At 38.2% G+C, this 18,248-nt stretch overlaps 3 protein-coding genes across 3 annotated transcripts in view; 2 read left to right on the top strand and 1 right to left on the bottom strand.

Moving 5' to 3' along the window:
* LOC123970277 (fibrinogen gamma chain-like) overlaps window positions 1–4,154 on the bottom strand; it is a 4,863-nt gene extending 709 nt beyond the window's left edge. The window contains exons 1-8 of the mRNA XM_046048268.1: window positions 4,058–4,154; window positions 3,933–3,980; window positions 3,643–3,829; window positions 3,252–3,336; window positions 2,806–2,936; window positions 2,059–2,192; window positions 1,298–1,482; window positions 3–317 (exon numbers count right to left, since the gene is read on the bottom strand). Of these exons, the coding sequence (XP_045904224.1) occupies window positions 3–317; window positions 1,298–1,482; window positions 2,059–2,192; window positions 2,806–2,936; window positions 3,252–3,336; window positions 3,643–3,829; window positions 3,933–3,980; window positions 4,058–4,120 (1,148 nt within the window). The 5' untranslated portion in view covers window positions 4,121–4,154. The remainder of the gene's footprint in view (window positions 1–2; window positions 318–1,297; window positions 1,483–2,058; window positions 2,193–2,805; window positions 2,937–3,251; window positions 3,337–3,642; window positions 3,830–3,932; window positions 3,981–4,057) is intronic.
* Window positions 4,155–11,863: 7,709 nt separating this feature from the next.
* On the top strand, window positions 11,864–13,124 carry lrata (lecithin retinol acyltransferase a). Its single transcript, XM_046048265.1, has 2 exons — window positions 11,864–12,531; window positions 12,972–13,124. Exons 1-2 carry the CDS (start codon window positions 11,992–11,994, stop codon window positions 13,122–13,124), a joined length of 693 nt encoding a protein of 230 aa, XP_045904221.1. The 5' UTR covers window positions 11,864–11,991.
* A 1,375-nt stretch (window positions 13,125–14,499) lies between these two features.
* si:dkey-30k22.5 (lecithin retinol acyltransferase family protein) lies at window positions 14,500–16,300 on the top strand. Its single transcript, XM_046048256.1, has 2 exons — window positions 14,500–14,985; window positions 16,145–16,300. The coding sequence occupies exons 1-2, from the start codon at window positions 14,500–14,502 to the stop codon at window positions 16,298–16,300; spliced, it is 642 nt and encodes a 213-aa protein (XP_045904212.1).
* Window positions 16,301–18,248: the final 1,948 nt, after the last annotated feature.

Genomic DNA, 18,248 nt, shown 5'->3' on the forward strand with positions numbered 1-18,248 from the left:
TTGAAGGGTTTGGTGCTGGTTTCAGCCAGGTGGTCTTACCCTGGTAGTATTTGCCGTTCAAATGTGCAGCATGACATCTGTTCATCCACCAACCGGAGCCGTCCTGCGCAGCACAGTTGCCATCGTACTTGTCATTGTCCTTGTCGTGGGTACTGAACTGCATGCCATTGTGAGACGTGTAGAACTTATCACTGGGATCATCACCAAAGTCATAGCCATCGAAAGCATCTCCAGCATCACCGCCAAAGTAGAAGCCGTATGTTAGACGGTACATGTCGATCTCTGGTCCAACTCTGAACATGTTGTAGTCGGCATACCTGGAGAAAGGAAGCCACAGAGAGGAATGGAGGATTAATGTTGAGTTTTGGCCTCTAATGGGTCATTTTGTGGCTGGACTGCAGCATAGGGGGACCAGTCCCATAAACACAAAAGTCAGTCCCTGACTGAGAGATGAGGGTACACTGCTGGTTGGTCAAGTACTGGAGTATCCCCATTGGCAGTAGCTCTGTCTAAATGAGTAGGTGCGGACAGTCCACCACAGAGCTACGAGCATGCACAGAGGCGTTTATGCTCTGTTGTAATATTCTCCAAAATGCCTGGGGGCTCATAAACAAAACATTATATGAAGAAAGAAAATGGTCAATGAGTGTTACCGAAAGATCTCCATAGATCAAACATGGCTGCACACTCTGCTATATGTTCCAGAGGAAAAATTGTAATTAAGTGGAAAATCATATCTAGTCATGGACACACATTATCGCTGTTACACAATCACTGTAAAGAAAGAAGTTAAGTATTTGGAACAACTAATGTATTCTGAAAGTAAGGCTGAATATTCTCTAAGGAGCCTACACAATTTGATTTCTGCTGGCAAAATATGATTTACTCATATATAGAATTTTAAGATCTCCTGTTTTTGAAGTATTTAAAACAAACTGGCCGGCATTTTAGAATCATTGAGTCATTACTTTCCTTGTTAATTTATTTGTTTTTTATTAGTACTTATGGTTCTGTGTTCAGTGTGTTCTCAGCTTTTGTATTCAACAAAGTGTGAACAAAACAAATAAATAAAAATAGCGCTTGGTGCAAGACGCACATTGACATTACTTTTGGTAGACGTACCCTTGCGCTGGGGACACTGCCACTAAGTTTCCTAATCTTGTTTCTTCTTTAAAGGGAGCCTCATCATCAGGGTCATGATTTCCTTATCAGTGAGTCCCTTTGCTCTCCTCTTACATAATCTGTTATCGTGTGTGTGTATGTGTGTATGTGTGTGTTGGTGTGTGTGTGAACATACTTTTTGTTTCCCTCCCAGTCAACAAGTTCTATCCTGAGCACATTTGGCATGCTTGAAGTGGCAGTCAAGAGATGCATCTTCTCTAGGCCAAGCCAGAACTCAGTTGTGTCATCTGGTGAGAGATAACCAAAGCCGTTCTTGTACTGGATCCAGTCCTTGTGGAAGTCCACGCTGCCATCACGTCTCTGTGGACATGAAAAAGTGATCAATCCAACATTTATCACGGCATTGCTAGATTTGACTCCTGTTTCTGCAGTTAGTCAACCAAAACATTTCTCAAATGCTAATATTTGAATTCCACTCTTAAAATAGTCGTTTACTAAGGGACTGTATACTAACTTTCTCATGTATGTGTTAATTGGTCAGATATCAGACAGCTTTGAGCTATGATTTCATACATAAAAGCATTATGTATGAGAATACTAACATTTAAAAGTAGCTACACTCCCATACATTATTATGCTTTGTCTCTTTCAGTTGTAAATGGTGAAATTAATTGTCATAAGGAAGGTCAAAAAGAAATGTCACACACTGGGGAAGGCTGTTTTTAAAGATCAAAACATAATGTTCAGCCCCCGATCCCATCCAAATAACATTCATACAATCAGTATTATCAGTGGTTTGCTTTGAAGTTGGCAAATTACAAGCTGTTTTTCTGGGTATTAAATTCTTCTTTTTCGACAAAATAATAATGGCAATAATCCAGAGCAAGATGAAGACAATAAAGAGCTATTTTCCTCCGTTGTTCAAGTGAAGCATACCCTCTGTATTACTGTGAAGCCACGTCCAAAGTTGTCAATCTCACAATAGACCAGGAACTGTTCTGTGGCTTTCGCTGGCTTCACATAGTAAAGACCACTGGTGGTGGCACCTTTGTTTGCAACATCCTGACAGTCTGATGAAAAAGGGAAGAAGAAGGAGAAAAAGGAAAGTTCACTATTATAAAATGTCACAACAAAACTAAAATCTCAACTTAAAGGATCATTTCAGTATTTTTAAACCTGGGCCCTGTTTTTACATATTTGATGTTGAAATGACTAGTAGGTACAAAAAGTTGTGGAAACTGTGCAGTAGAGAGGAGATATAACAGCCTGAGCCTGTCAGAAAGAAACACTTTTGTGGACGTAATTTTGACAGTTGCCCCTAAGGAATTTGTTGCAGCCCCTGCAGCCTGTTCATGGCTGCTGGGTTAAACCATCTACTGCACGGATTCCAAAATGTTTTATACCTACAATTGGGCCCAGGTTTAAAAATACTGAAATTTTCAAGTAATTACATCCATATTTTTTTAAGTTATGATGATTAGACGTAACCTTTTTGAAATTAGGTCACGACTTATTACATCTAAAATAAATCTGTTTACTTTGCATTGATGCACCGTATTGATTTTAGTCTACTAAACTAAACACCGAACAAGGACAAATGCTGTTGAGATGGGGCGTGATTGAGAAATCATTTGTGGGAATGGGAATGGCCAGAAGGTCAATGAATGGATTTTTTTCTTTTACCTGTCCCAGTGGTGGGCTGGATCTCAACTGTGTCTTTGCAGGGCTCACTGCATCTCTGCTTCAGCTCAACGGAGAGTTGTTTCAAATCTGCCATTCTCCTCTCATTGGATGAAATTAAATTCTGAAGTTCACTGGAAAGACAAACAGATATGAGTTGTATGTCTTGGAATTTGGAAAAAGATGTGAAACTTAAGTTAGTTATTTAGCCTGAGTTCCTGTGTCTATAGGGGGAGGAATGCAACTGGTAACTGCAGCTCTTAAATAAATGTATTGGATTATGAAGGGTGCAATGTTTACCTCTGAAACAAAGCAGAAGAATAAAGACACATATAAAAGAATTACCCAACTAGCTAAAAAAATAACTTAGATAAAGTAATTGAGTAAATGTCCTTAAGTACTTTCCACCACTCACTCATGTCAAATATTATACTTCTATGGTAACTTACAACATTTGCTGTTCCTGTGTGATGATGGTCTTTTCAAATCGAGCAACATCATCCAGCATACTTGAGGACTTTTTGAAGTATGAGTCTGAAATAAAAAGTCAGTAATTATCTCAGTGCAGTTTCAAAACTACATTTCACCACAGTTTAACAATACTATCAATATATGAACAACATTTATTTGCTTGAGTCAAGCCAAGTCAAATAATGTATTAGAAGAGCAAATTCAAAAACAAGTGTTGCCCAAAGGGCTTTACAGGGGAATTTAAAGTAGTTAAATAAGCTAATAATTGTAACAGACAAATTGTCTTGTCATATTACAAAGGGACTCAAGCATAGTTAATTAAAGTTGAATCTTAAGACAATTTTTATGCTACCAAATTTAGTGTGTTACCTGATGGGGAACTCTTTTGAGCTGAAGTAGCAGAATCTTTCATGTTGACAACAGTTAATTCGGCCCCCTGGGTCAAATTGGCAATTGTTTCAAGTTCTCGTAGCAAATTGTCCAAATCCTTGTTCACCCCTGGCATATACCTCAGCAGGTAATCACTCACTCCACATGTAGTAGGACAGTACTTTCCCTGAATACAGACAGGGCAAGTGAAAAAACATTGATATATACATACACAATCCAAACAGCAAAAACATACTGTATAAGCGAATTATTTGTGACAGCATACTTACAAAGCCGTCGTTTGGGGTGCATGATGCAATGTTGTCTCCTCTGATTTGCTACACCAAAAAGACAAAAACGATTTAGATTTCTCAAGAAAACTGTGTGAGTGAAAAATCTAAATTCTGGGACTTACTGCCGATGAGAAGGAGAAAAGTAACAGAAGTCCTCCTGCTGCTGCAAGAAGTGATGGAGCCATGTTGCTTTGGCCACCAGTTGTGGTCTTGCCTTCTTGGAGAATGACGAGCTGCTCGACTGTGTGGGATATTTATCTGGACAAGGTCCTTAGTTCAGTGTTTGATAAGGGGTTCATATGCAAACATCCCACTCACTGTGTAGGGACAAAGCTGTTACTCAAATGTTCAACAGCAGTCATTTCCCAGATTTGATGGGCGTCTGTAAGGTACAGCTGGGATTGGAACACAGTTTATTTACCATTCTTATTCATAATATGATAAAAATCAAAGTCAAATGACAGCCTGAGTCATTCTTTACAGGCACAATGTCATTGTAACATGTCCCTGTAAAACATTAACATCAGTGTGTTGTCAATAAAGACATGCCAACAAATACTGGACGAACGAATAAACAAGACCACAACATGTCGACATAAAAAATTCATTTTCAACTGTTAAAATATTTTACCAAGACATCTTACTTACTGTTGCATATCTAAGTGATTTTGATGAGATTCTAAGTAGACTTTTTTAAACTGAGTCAGAATTATGAGAGAGTAAGTAAAGTAAGGTTTAACTTAATACCGCCAAATTTAGAATTGCATGTTTGAAACCATCCTCCTAAAAACAAAACTATAGACTTTGACATGGGAAATGTCTGGGAAAAAAACTGTGAATAATTACAAATAATTAATCTAAAAAATATTCAATTTGAGTCATAATTTTCCCTTACAAAATTTGATTTACACAGTCAAAAATACTTTCTAGGTCATAAAATTGTTAAAAATTCTAACTTTATGGAAAAAAATCTGATTTATCATCTCATTATTTTGAGTTTCTTTTTTAACATCCTTAGTTATCCTCTTTTACTTTTCCTGGCGGAAATGAGCGTCTATACAAATGTATGATGATAAATCAGAGTGCAGTATATTATATTGCAGATAATCATGGCAGCAGCTGCGCTCTCTATAGTCACAACTTGCTGAATGTAAAGCTGTTACTGTTGAGACCCTGGCATGGGGTAAACTATCAACACTGATTCTCTTTTTGCCTGTGGTAAGTGATCATAATATTACTCAGAGGTGTATATTAGATGAAAAACTATGATTATAAGCTTTAGAACAAGACTTAACTTTGTGATAGTTTAGCTAGGAATAAAATTCAATATTTCTTTGCAATCATCCTTACTCATTCACTGAATAGGCTGCATGATAGGTTGATGGTGTTGACCTCTTATTTGAAACTTGGCTGCACTGGCAGGTAAAACCACTAGTGGGAGTTGAACGACAATAAACCAAAGATTCATACCTTACAATCAGGAGATTTCTAGGAGATCTGTGTGACAAGATACATTTTAACAAATGAAGCTCAATCTCACAACTACACACTGAAACCTACATGAAATACACTGTATCTATATATATACAACATTTGTCGATGTGTATCTGTTCATTTGTGGCACAGAAGGAAGACAAATAAATCACTGGTGGATTTAACTTTACATCAATTGTGGAGAATTAACATTTTGTATTTCAGAAACAAGGTATTCACTATTTGCTTACTGCAGTCTGCAGGAAAATCAGCTTCAGCATGTTTTTCTGAGAAAACAAAGCACATTTTTCACCGGCTTAATTTGTAAGAAGCACATGTGCAGCTGAGCTACTATTGACTTAAGTGGAGGTTGAACACAAGACAGATCAACAGAAGAAAGCAGAGAAAAAGAAATCTCCTGAGTGTAACCACTGAAAACAATTTTTTGTCATCAACAAATCAAATGACAGTCATGCTGTAAATGAATCATTATGATCTTGCTTGTCAAATCAGAAACCTGTCAGATGACCAGAGTAAAATAAAAGCAATTAACAACAAATAGGCATGCTTTTTTGTATGTTGTGGTGGTACATTTTTCAAGTGATATTTTAATGTTGTGTCATAGTTCCTTTTGTGTAAATGAACATTTACTCCCACTCAGTCAATCTGGAATACTCTCATTAGGAATCTTGTGTCAAATAAAGGATTTCTACAATACTTCTCAAAATTTTAAAAACTCTTCAACAATGAAAAACTAGCAACACAGCAATCTCAGCAACCCTAGTATTTAGGACACATACGTTTTTTGAAACACAATTTAGACTTAGATGTTGGGAAAAAAAATTTACAAAAAAATGGAACTTAACAGCTAACTGAGTAAAAAAAACAACAAAGTATCCATAACTGACTTGATATATCCCCCATTACAAATTGTTTGGGGGTGTATTGGGGGATCTTGGTCTCCAGTCTCTTTGCCAGAGGAAACTTAATGTACGCGCATCTCATTTTGCTAGGTGAGCATTTTAAATTGTTGGACTGAATTCATGAATATATTTGATGAATAAGTTAATTAAAACTTTGTGAGAGGCTGTTACACCAGTTGCATCATGATCATACACAATATTTTTTGATGTGATTTTCTTGCAGACGTCATATAGGCATACAATGCATTTGTAATTTAGCCAATAAAACACAGCATTACATTTACACAAAATACTTTTCCTGAACTCACAATTAAAAGAGCTAAAGGTGACGTGTCTTGGTGTGAAATCTCCTCAGAACCAGCTGAGAACTTTACGTGCATCAGTCAGTAGTGGTCAGTGAAAACTTTTCTCAGTACTCACAATGGATTTTCACACAAAGGGGCGGATGCACCAATTGTCAGTCAGTCTCTATTTGAAAATTCATTTTTTGGAAAAGGGGAGGGGCTACATGGTTAAATAGTAGTGGGGTACAAGATGCACCACGGCACATGCCAACCCACCCAAAAAGCATGATTTACTTGGTTACCTTAAATATAATGTAATAATTGGAGCAAGATGGACTTCAGGAGTTCTTCATGGAGATCAGAAATTCAACTCTGTATTTTGCTGGTGGTCACCACTGTGCTGGTGATGATTTTACTTATAGAGAGAAAGACATTGCACATAAGTGATCTATCTAATGGTATGTTCAAAGACATCAAAGTGCATGTGAATGTTATAAAGTTTACTCATCCAATTTCACGTCTTCAAGACAGTAACAAATCCCCAATCACCACTTGTCTCAGGCACATTTAGCTTCCCCACAGGGCTCTGGTTTCATGCTGTTGTGCTTGTTTGAATTAAGTTATATAACTAATGTTCAGAAACAGGACCACGCCTCTCTCTCTCACTCACTGATTCAACGACCTGCGTCTCATTCAATTCCTAGAATCCAACCACCTGTGCTTCACTCATTTCATCCACCTGTGACTATCTAATACAGTCACCTGCACATACGTATACAAGCCTGTCTAACCCCTTTCTCTCCCGTTTCTCAGTTTGAACCCTGTTTCTCACCTCTTTCAATGGGCAGCACGGCGGCCCAGTATGCATGACTGTGACTCTGTGTGGAGTTTGCGTGTTTGCGTGGGTGTCCTCCCACCATCCTATACATGCATGCAAAAATCCATAATTCTGCCACAATATTGTTCTTCTTCTACTGCAGGAACCACAGGGTGTTGATTAGGAAGCTGCTTATCGAGATGAGCCCCAACCCTGAGTCTCGGTCCACGGGATCCATGCCGCTCTGGCCACCAAACCTTAGACAACCCCCTTCACCCTCCCCTCTATCCCTCCATCATAAATACTCCTTATTATCCAAATAAACTACCTTTTTATACCTCACATTGGCATGGTCTTTGTTACTAAAGTCACAGTTAATGGGCATACATGTATTTTCTTGTGACTGATGAGTTTGTGGCCTCTTTTTTTAGCCAGCCAATGGAAATGTTTGTCTGCTATGGATTTTAAAGGTTAAAATGTCTGTGGATCCATCACTTCCACATTACAGATTGTACACATTCTTTAACACTGCTGGGTGAAAGTGAGCTAAGGCGATATCAACGAGTGAAGTGCAATGCTTTTCTTTTCTGACTGAGAAATTATTGGGGGTCAATTCAATACTGTTCAATCCCACGTTACACTGGTCTTATCACTCCAATATGGTGATAATGGTTAGCCAGTGGAATGGATATTCTTCAATGTGCTCTGGGCAAACACATCTCTTTTTATTACATCAAAACAAACAGTGCAGATACTTGTGACAAAATAACGCTGAATGCCTCATCTATGGACCCCATGACATTAGTTGATAAATCTTACCTTAACTGCCTCTGTGTGACCTGGTTTTATTATGTGTAAAAAACAGACCTAGGATAGATATAAAGCCCCACTGACCTGAGAATGAACTGGTAGGCCCATGAACCTAAACAGTACTGAACCTTTGCTGAACTTGTCTCTTTGTGAAGAAACACCAGATGGAAAGTGTCTCTTTCTTTCTTTCTTTCTTTGGTGTATTCAGACACTGATGCCTGACTGACATTCATACATTGTTTGTACATGATCAGGATGCAAAGAAACAGAAAATTATTGTTTTCTTTATTGTGAGTGGTAGCTGAAATTCCCAAATGTTTAACATGTAAATCAAGCCAAACTAATATGGTGCTGAATCAGTGTTTCTCATAAAAACATTGTCTGTTTCAAGTTTCAAGGCTGAATAACAAAGAATATTTCACAAGTGTTCTGACCAGGAATTACATTTAAAGAGACAATTAGATTTGTATTCACTGAGCTAAGAGACACTTAATATGGCCAGCACTGGTACTGTATGGTTGATAATTTCCTGGAATGAATCTTGAATGTCTGTTTTTAATGGAGTTGAGATTGATGATGGTATGCTCCCTAGTGGGAATTTAGTATTGTTTTTCTGTTGTTTGTTTTGGGGTAGTTGTAGTTTTTTTTGGTTTCTTAGTTTTTCGAATGGCGTTTTATTGTGTCTCATCGCGTCTTTGTTTTACTACAACTGATCTTTTATCTCTACTCCCATTAAAGATTTCAACCAAACCAATATGAGTGCCTCAAAAATGATGAGGCATTTTAATAGATTAAACTACCCAATACAAATAATTAAATTAGGTCCTTGATCAGCTACAACAGCATCACTAACATTTGAAATGATAACTAACATCTAAAAGGAGCTATTGCATTTAATGTGTACTTGCGATGTTGATGCTGGCACTAAAATAAAGCATGAATCTTACTTAAGTAACACTGTGAATGAAAGACTTGTACATATAGTGATGTATTTTTACATTGCTGTTTTGCTAACTTTACTTAAAGTAAAATATCTGAATACTTCTTCCACCATTCATTAAGTAAATAAGTAAAGTTTTTTAGTATAGCACCTTTCACAGAGAAAGTCTATAGAAAGAGCTTTCCACAGCACACCACTCAAAGGCACGATGCCCTTTTGTTATGTTTGTCAGAAGACCTAAGTGACCTACTTGTGATATATGGAGGAGGTCACGTACACAGCATGGTACACAGGTGCCTGACCACGTGTTTAGTTTTTATTTTCAAATACAACACGATAAACGGTATTAAACGTGTAGGCATGATTAATCTATCAATAAGCGAATTAATTTACTAATAATTCAGTGGCAATTTGAGTGAAATAAGAGAGATTATTCTTGAGTTAGTTATTTGCTTTTAATTTATGAAAAAAAGCTTATTATAAGTTTTTGCTGGTTATAAGTCCAATATTTGAGCAATGTAGTGCCGTATACTCTTTCATGACACACTTCCTCAAAAGTAGTTTATGTGTGCTTTGAGGGTCAAACTGTTTTTCTCATAGTCTGAAAATGCTGGCTTAATTTAAATATTTTGCAAGGACTTTACAGTATCTAGGTCAACAAATGCCCTGTAACAAACTATTCAAAGATCAAAAAGGCTGAAGTGTTTCTCAAGGTATTTTCTGGGTTAAAAGATGAGCGCGTAATTGAAGCCTACAGGATTACGGTAATCTAGTCAAAAGAATGTTTTATCTCATCATATGGTTCCTCTGAGAAGGTGCAGACCATCCAGCACAGCCTGCTTTTTTCCAACACTGATCCTGGATTGAAAAACGGGACAGAAAAGATTAACCACTGTGAGTCAACAAAGTCCACTGCATACCGCTTTCTCTGTAACTCACCATCTGGAGGGTAACCAACTTAACCAGAAGGGTAAACAAAAGTTGGAAAACAAATACTGCACCCTGGAACTCACCAGTTCTCCACTCACTCTTCTGTGAATCCTACCAGACTGCCACAATACCTACCCTCTGGAAAACTGCTACCATAATCCCTGTACCCAACAAACCCTGGCCCACAGAACTCAAACACTTCTGCCCAGTTGCCCTAGCAGCCATAATAATGAAGTGCCTGGAGAAGTTGTTGCTAAATATCATCCTGCCAGTTGTTGTTCCACAACTGGATCCCCTCCAGTGTGTCTATAAGGCTAACAGGGGCACAGAGCATGCAGTGGCCTGCCTGCTGCACGTCCTCCTCCAGCACCTGGATTCCCCAGGCACCTTTGTCGGGATCCTCTTTGTGGACTTAAGCTCTGCTTTTAACACCATGCAAAGGCTGTCCTATCCATCTCATGGACAATTTGGGCCAATGTCACTTTCGGCTGACAAAAGTGACATTGACGAGTACATGTTTCAACAAAATGCACTTGATATAGCTAAATGGTCAGCTAGCCAAACCCAGACCTTCCTTATGTTCTCCCTGTCGTCTGTCTCACCACTTCTCTGTCTCTGGTTTTGTATGAAGAACTGCTCAAGTGGCCACAGAGCAACCCAAACAATCAGGATTTCTCCCTGTGCTCCGGTGGCCAGTAATTTTTTTTCCTGGCAGTGTTTCAACAACTCTCATTTGACTTATACCTGCATTGCGTCACGTCCTGCCCCCTACTCAGGGCAGGGGTGTACTGAATGATTAACAGCGTGGCAGGTGGGTTAGGGGGATTACGGTAGGTTGTAGTTGGGGGTGGTGATGGCGCTCTGGATAAGACACATGCTTTTGGTGTGAGAGACCCAAGCCTTGCTGGCAAGGCACTATAGGTCTATATCAACCAAACCCACTTGCTTCAAAAACAGTCAGAACACTTAACACCCCCACTAAACCCCCCATGCATTGAAAACACTGGACTGAACTCAGATCGGACTCCATGAAAAATGTGTCAGACTCATAATCCTAGCATAAACAATAGGTTCCTTTCACTTCGTGCCAAGGACACCGTTGGTCACCTCAGCATTCCATTCTCATCAATAAACAAAACAGTTGAAATGATTTTCAGTTTCAAATACCTTGGAGTTAGACTGGACAATAGTTTTGACCAGCACACTCATGACATCCAAAAAAGGAGCCACCAAAGACAATCATTCATCTGCAAGCTTAAATGACTATATGTTGCCCCCCGTTTCCTCCTCTTGTTGTTTCAGAGCATTATTCAGCCCACCCAATTGTACTGTTCCTGCTGCTTCTTTAACATGTTATCCGTTACAATCAGGCCAAACCTACATACATACATAACCAACACTGCTACCAGGATAATAGGTGTTCCCACACCCAACCTGGCAGAGCTAAATAGTAAGGCCATTGCACGCATTGCAACCTCAATAGCACAAGACATCAAACACATCAGTCACCATCTTATCCTACTGCCTTCTAGGCACAGGTAAAGAGCACTGAGCTGCAGGAGGGCTCGTTTTGGGAAAAGCCTGATCCCCTCAGCCATATCCACCTTAAATAAAAGGCCTCGCTGAACTGGCTTGAGAGTGTACCGTTGTCTGTCTGTTATTGTATGTTGTTAACTGTGTGATGATGTCTGATGTGTACAGTGCTGTGAATTTCCCCCTGGGGCCAATAAAGCCTAAAGGAGAATGCACACGTGTACAAAGTGTCTCGTGGCTAATCGTATCCTAGGGATTTCCTCAAGAGCTTTCTCCTCCTCGTGCCAGAGAGGATAAAAAGCTAATTTCACTCAAGCATGTTTAGATTTTCCTCCCGAAAACTCTCATGATGCTGCAGCTGTTGACATTCCTGGTGGAGAAGCTTTCACTTCTCTCCATATTCAAACTTTTTGAGTCCAGCTGGTCAGACTGTGACGACCAGGACCAGAAGAGGAATGCGCATCGCGGTCAACCACCACCCCTCCGAAGAGGAGACCTGCTTGAGGTCCCCAGGACCATTTTCACCCACTATGGCATATATTTAGGTGACAATAAGGTCGCTCACCTGATCCCTGACATCCTCCCCATGCTTACAAACGACAAGGAGCTCATCAGTTCTGTCATTACAAACAAGAGACTCATCCTTGGCTGCATCTACAAGTGCGCCACGGTGAGAGTGGACACATTAGAGGACTTTGCATATGGCTCCAACATACTGGTTAATCATTTTGATAAGATGAAGAATCAAGCATTTCCCAATGAAGCTGTTGCTAAGAGAGCTGAAAAACTCATCGGAGCCATTCCTTATAGTCTGCTGTGGAATAACTGTGAACACTTTGCAACATATTGCAGATATGGATCTGCAGCGAGCCGGCAAACAGAGAAGGTATAGTCCTTAACTCTTTCTTTTGAACGAATGCAGAAGTATCCTAATAAGTGTCGTTTTGGTTATTGATAATCTAAAATATATAATTATCTTTAGGGTATGTTCAGATTTAGTAGGTAAACATAAGGTGTGTTCCATATTTGCACCTTGGTGTGTATCATGTTTGTACTGTGGCTACTTACCACAGAAAAAAGATGCTGTGTTGAAATCATCATTCACTTTTTAAAGATTGTTTGTTGTCAGTTTAATCATGGTTGTATTAATGTGTTAATGTGTGTTTTTGGGCGCCCACTGACCCCCCCTACATGTTTGTGGTAAGAAAGATATGATTTTAACTTTCCAGCTAACAGTTGATCAGAAATGTTTTGTAGCCTTAATAAAATTCTCAATAACATTAGTCCAACGTGTGAAATAATTAAAAGTATTTCTTTCCTTTGTAGTTCTGCGAATGTGTGAAATCAATCATCAGAGACCAGCGCAGCGTGATTGTCACAGTCCTTCTTGGAATTATCTCCATGGTATGTTTCGGCATGGCACCTTCAACTACATTACCCACAATCCTTATTCCCTTTACTTTGTGGATGGCTGGTTAAAGGAGTTCAGCACAAGGAACCTGCAAACAAACTGAACTGAACTTTTACTCGGCAAGGACTGAAAACCTCCTCACCATGGTGCACTCTTGTCATGTGATGCCTTATGAGTCTGCTTTACAACCATACTTTCATTTTATTGATTAGACAATGTTTAATTATTTGTGTTGAAACACACAATAATAATTTTTCTATTTGGCTCATGGTTGTGTTCTCACAACAGTGTGGTGAAATACATTCTTTTATATAGGATTACGGTCACCACAAAAATGAATATAGCCTACAGTCTACAACAATGTGTTAATGTATACAGTGATTATTTTATAGTAGTGCTCTTAATTTAATGTTGTAAATATGACAAATGTTTAATAAACAACTTATTTTTATTTGTGTGATTGTGACTCTCCATACATCTTCAACAACATGCAAGTAAAATCAGAGCCCTAAAATGCCTTATTATGTGTGATATTACATTTCATGATTTATTTTGTTATTTAAAATTAGTTTTCTGAAACAGTATATGTGCAAATACACAGTATAAAAAGGCTGGAAAAATATTTATGTATGTAATGATTATATATTGAGTGATAAGGACAAATTTTCAATCAATCACATCAAAGCAGTGACGTCAAATTGAGGAATCTTTGCATTTTGTAACACTGAGTAACACTGCGCCTACTACCTTTTACTATATTGTAATGGAATTAGCCAGTTATATATTACGTTTTACATGTCATAACATTTATATAACTGTGATACCTATAAATGTTGCTACAAGAAAGTGCTGAATAATGGTGAGGCGAATTTAAAGGGTTGCAGACCAGTCAAGTCGACAAAAACAAAGGCTGTTTATTTAAGATAGATAGATAGATAGATAGCACACAAAGACATTAAAAACTAATTAAAAAATACACAAACAAAACATTAAATAATTCACAAAAATATAAAGCAAATAATAAAGATATTAATCAAAGGCATCAATCAGTTTGTGGTGTACTTCACTACTGCCTCTATAACGTCTGCTTATTTTAGGCTGCTGTTTAAAACATTAAACAGGCAAAAATAATTTTTTACACTGATTCAAGTTACACAACTGAGCTCTTCATCCTGTTGCCTGTCGATTGCTCAATATTAGTGGAGGATTTAATTTGTTGCCAAGTCAGACTCCTAAATTAGGCTGCTTAATCTTAATACACCAGAAACAAAGCCTGAGTTTCAAAATCCAACCACACAACAAAGGGATCAGAGAAAGGGCATTTATTTTTGTCAAAATCACATTGAAACGTTGACCAATATCTAATCCTACTAACAACTCGGGCCCCTCCCAGTTCAAACATAAATAAAATGGGTGTCAAGCACTTTGCTGCCTGCTGCCATCATGTTTCTTTACCAACTACTCAACTTTTTCTTTGTGGCTTCCAAAAAGGAGGAGGACGCTGAATATGACCTGTCCCTTTACAAGCGTGGTGATTTATTAGAGGTCCCCAGGACATTATTCACACATTTTGGTATTTACTTGGGTGATAATCGTGTAGCTCATCTCATTCCGGACATCCTGCCTGTGATAACCAAGAATAAATCTGCAATTGCCAAGATGGTAACAAATAACCGTCTACTATTGGGGGTTATCACAAAGGTAGCCAGCGTCAGAGTGGACTCCGTGGTAGATTTTGCGTATGGCTCAGAGATTCTGGTCAACCACATGGACAAGGTGTGCAGCCAGCCAGCGTTGGACGGGGACGAGGTTGCCAGAAGGGCTGAGAAACTCCAGGGCTCTGTCACCTACAGCTTACTATGGTACAACTGTGAACACTACGTCATGTACTGCAGATACGGCATGGCCATCAGCTACCAGACCTACCAGGTAGATTCTCTGGCCTCCTGTCAGTAGGAAGACTAAACAATAAGTTCACTTTTTTCCCTTCATAAAAAGATCCTTTCCATACCAATGTAAGTAACGGGGGACAAAGTACTCTTCCTAAGCAAAACTGAATTTCAAAGTTTAACCAAAGCTAATATGATAATATTCAACATTCTGAGTTATAGTAGCCATAGTAAGTAGGTATCTTCCAAAGTTACATTCTTTTTACAGTCAAACCTTTTGCCATTTAATCTGCAGAAGCCTCATATTACCTTCAGATGAACACTGAAATACATTTTTGCATGGAAAGAGGACTGTAAATTTGATCCCCCATCACTTACAATGGAATTTCATAACCAATATGAAGATATGGAACCAATATAAAAGCCAGTAACTCTTCTAATGGACATAGATGTGTGAGTATGATTTTAGGGCAGATTTGAAAAAAAAAACTATGAATTTATCCTTTAATATAAGATCAATTAAAGTATCTTCTGTCTAGTAGATTGAATTAGTCTATGAAGAAAATGTTTTGATATATATGATATATAAACAGCCAGTCAAAAACACTTCTTTCCATGATTATTATTTTGGGCAATGATTTAGAGTTGTATATGGAAATAGAAATGTTTTGTTTTTCCACAGTAATCTTTAATTTTTCACAAGTGTTTCTGTCTTTGCATCCCAGAGACTATTGCATGAGATCGGTCACATGCAAAAACCAAAGGTTTAAGGTTAATTTCATGCGTAGCATTTACAATGCAATTAGTTATTTCCAGGGATTGAGTGAAAAACAGATTATTGGAAAAATGTTGTGAGTGCAAATAGTGGTGTTAATCTAAAGGTACTTATGATAGTGTGTGACTGAAGTAAACAGTCTTACTTCAATATGACGGGCTACCTTAAAGCTGAAATGCAGACTTACTGACATTTGGTCATGTGAGGATATTTTCACAGCAGAACGTTGTTTGCTCCAATCTGAGTCTACTGGAGAGAAAATTAACTTGCTAACTAGCTCCATCTAGTGTTATTTTATGCCGAAATTACTGCCATTCAGGAGGTAATGTAGACTTTCCCCTTGATGACACAGCTCTGCTGCAAAGTTAATTTGTGATTTCCGTAGCCTCAAATCACTGTCTAATTCTCACACTCTGTCTTGTAGTTCTGCACAACAGTACGGAAGATTGTTTTCAGCAGGATGAGCGCTTATTTGACTGCACTGTGTGGTGCAGGAACCATGCTGTATCTGGGCTGCGTTACACCACTGACAGTTTTGCTGACCCTGGTCATCTCATTCACCATCTGGATGGCAGCCTAACAACCACTGAAAAGACGGCTCAGAATAAAAGACTCACTTAAACACGCTGGTGGAAGCTAAAATTCAGTCCTGTGGTTTAGCTACGTGATTAAAGGCATGTGGAAACAATTCTGTTCATGATAATAAAAATGTCAGTATTATTTGGGACAATTGTTTGTTTTTTTATATATCAATTGATGTTTTATTTTTCTTTGCCATCTGCTCCTGATAGGAAGGCTGTTTTAAAACTTTTCTTGTTAGATGCTTAAGTTATCTATCATCCATGTTCACCACGCACTGATATTCAATATTAATCTCATTTCAGTAACAGCTCATAGATTATAAATGGACCTTGACTCAGCATTGTGGGAAATTCATGAAGATTGGGATAAAGCTCAACAAAGATATTTGGAAGGATGAGACTGATGATTGCATAAGGGTGTATGCAGATGGATGTAGTAGGAATGTAGCAGTGAATGCTTTTTTCTCATCAGTGTGATACTACATTTATGTCATGCTCTAGCTAAAAGGTTTCCTTGGACAAAGTGCGATAAGTGTCTTATTAATGGAGTACAGTATCATTTTGTGTGTTGGCTCATCGCTATGAAGTGCTGCGCCCAGTTAATGCATTCTTTAAGATATTTTCAGAATAGTCCACTCAGCAACAGTTGGTGGCGATTACATGCCCAAAAAACATAGCAATGTGCCAGGTGGGAGCGAAGAAGACTGCCAGCTGATGTAAACATGGATGTAAACAAGGCAAGCTTCAAAATATTAAAAATGTTGGCTTTGGAAATATTTTGTGAAGAAGGAAATGTATTGAATATGTTTATTTGGCCTCAAAGGCCTGTCAAGGGCATGGAGCATGCGCAATAGCTGCTCCACACACATACATTGCTTTTTAGTAAGAAAAATTAAATTTAAACATAACTTTGGTTCTTTACACGTAATCTCTACTGGGTACATTTAAAAACCTACAAGATGCACATTATCTTCTTCTGCATCTTGGTTTCAATGAGGATGTCAAAGAAAGAAATGTAAAAGCTTATGAGGGAGAAATGTCCCAAACTTTTAACATTTCATTTTGCTTGTTGGCAGAAATTATACAATGATGTTTATTGATAAAGTAGTATTACTTATATTGACATCCACGATCACATCTATGATAACCTACTATAGTAAGTAGATCTTGAGGGAAGATTATTTTGTCTAATACTACTTCCTATGAACCTCTCACTCTACGTGTTGATAAAAGATGTAAAAAGTCACTGGGATTAAACTGTATAAATGTATCTCGGCATCAAACCTGATTAACACAGGTAAAGACCAGTGTTAACAAAGGATAATTGCCTTGACATTACACTTAGGCACTAATCCTGCAGAGAAGCACTATGTATTGATTTAAGAGAGGCTGATGTAATGGGCTGAAGCCCCCAAGTTCTATTAAGCGAGTGTGCAGGTGCACAGTCCTTGCTGAGATTGAAGAGTAACTGAGTTTTGTCACCTCTAAAATTGCAGCCTTTCAGCTTTTAACCTGGATCCACTGAGGGAAATCTGATTTTCATATCTATATTTCCACATGGTGTCAAGGGTCTCCTTTATTTATCTACAAATAAATACATGTTTGGATCACATGGCTGCTTTAGAAATCAGGTTTTCTGTTTCTGTAAGAACAGAGTGGAATGAATCTATACAGAGAGCACAAACAAGCAGTCTGTCTCTAGGATGAAGTAGGATTTGCTCTAAGCATAAACATGGTTACAATGTGCAAAATTCATAAGGACCATTGCAAGGAAAACAAGTTTACTGTACTCTTAGTCTTGATTAATTTGTTTATTAAAAATTCATGCTTTTGATATTCTTTGATCAATCTTGTGCTTTAAGAGTTGGGACTTTCTTTGTGTTTGCTATTTTAGCACAGCAGTAAGTCTTTATTTCCAACAGTTTTCGCCCTCACCACGGCCTTGAG

This window comes from Micropterus dolomieu, linkage group LG04 (genome assembly GCF_021292245.1).
Source record: "Micropterus dolomieu isolate WLL.071019.BEF.003 ecotype Adirondacks linkage group LG04, ASM2129224v1, whole genome shotgun sequence".
Lineage (NCBI taxonomy): Eukaryota > Metazoa > Chordata > Actinopteri > Centrarchiformes > Centrarchidae > Micropterus > Micropterus dolomieu.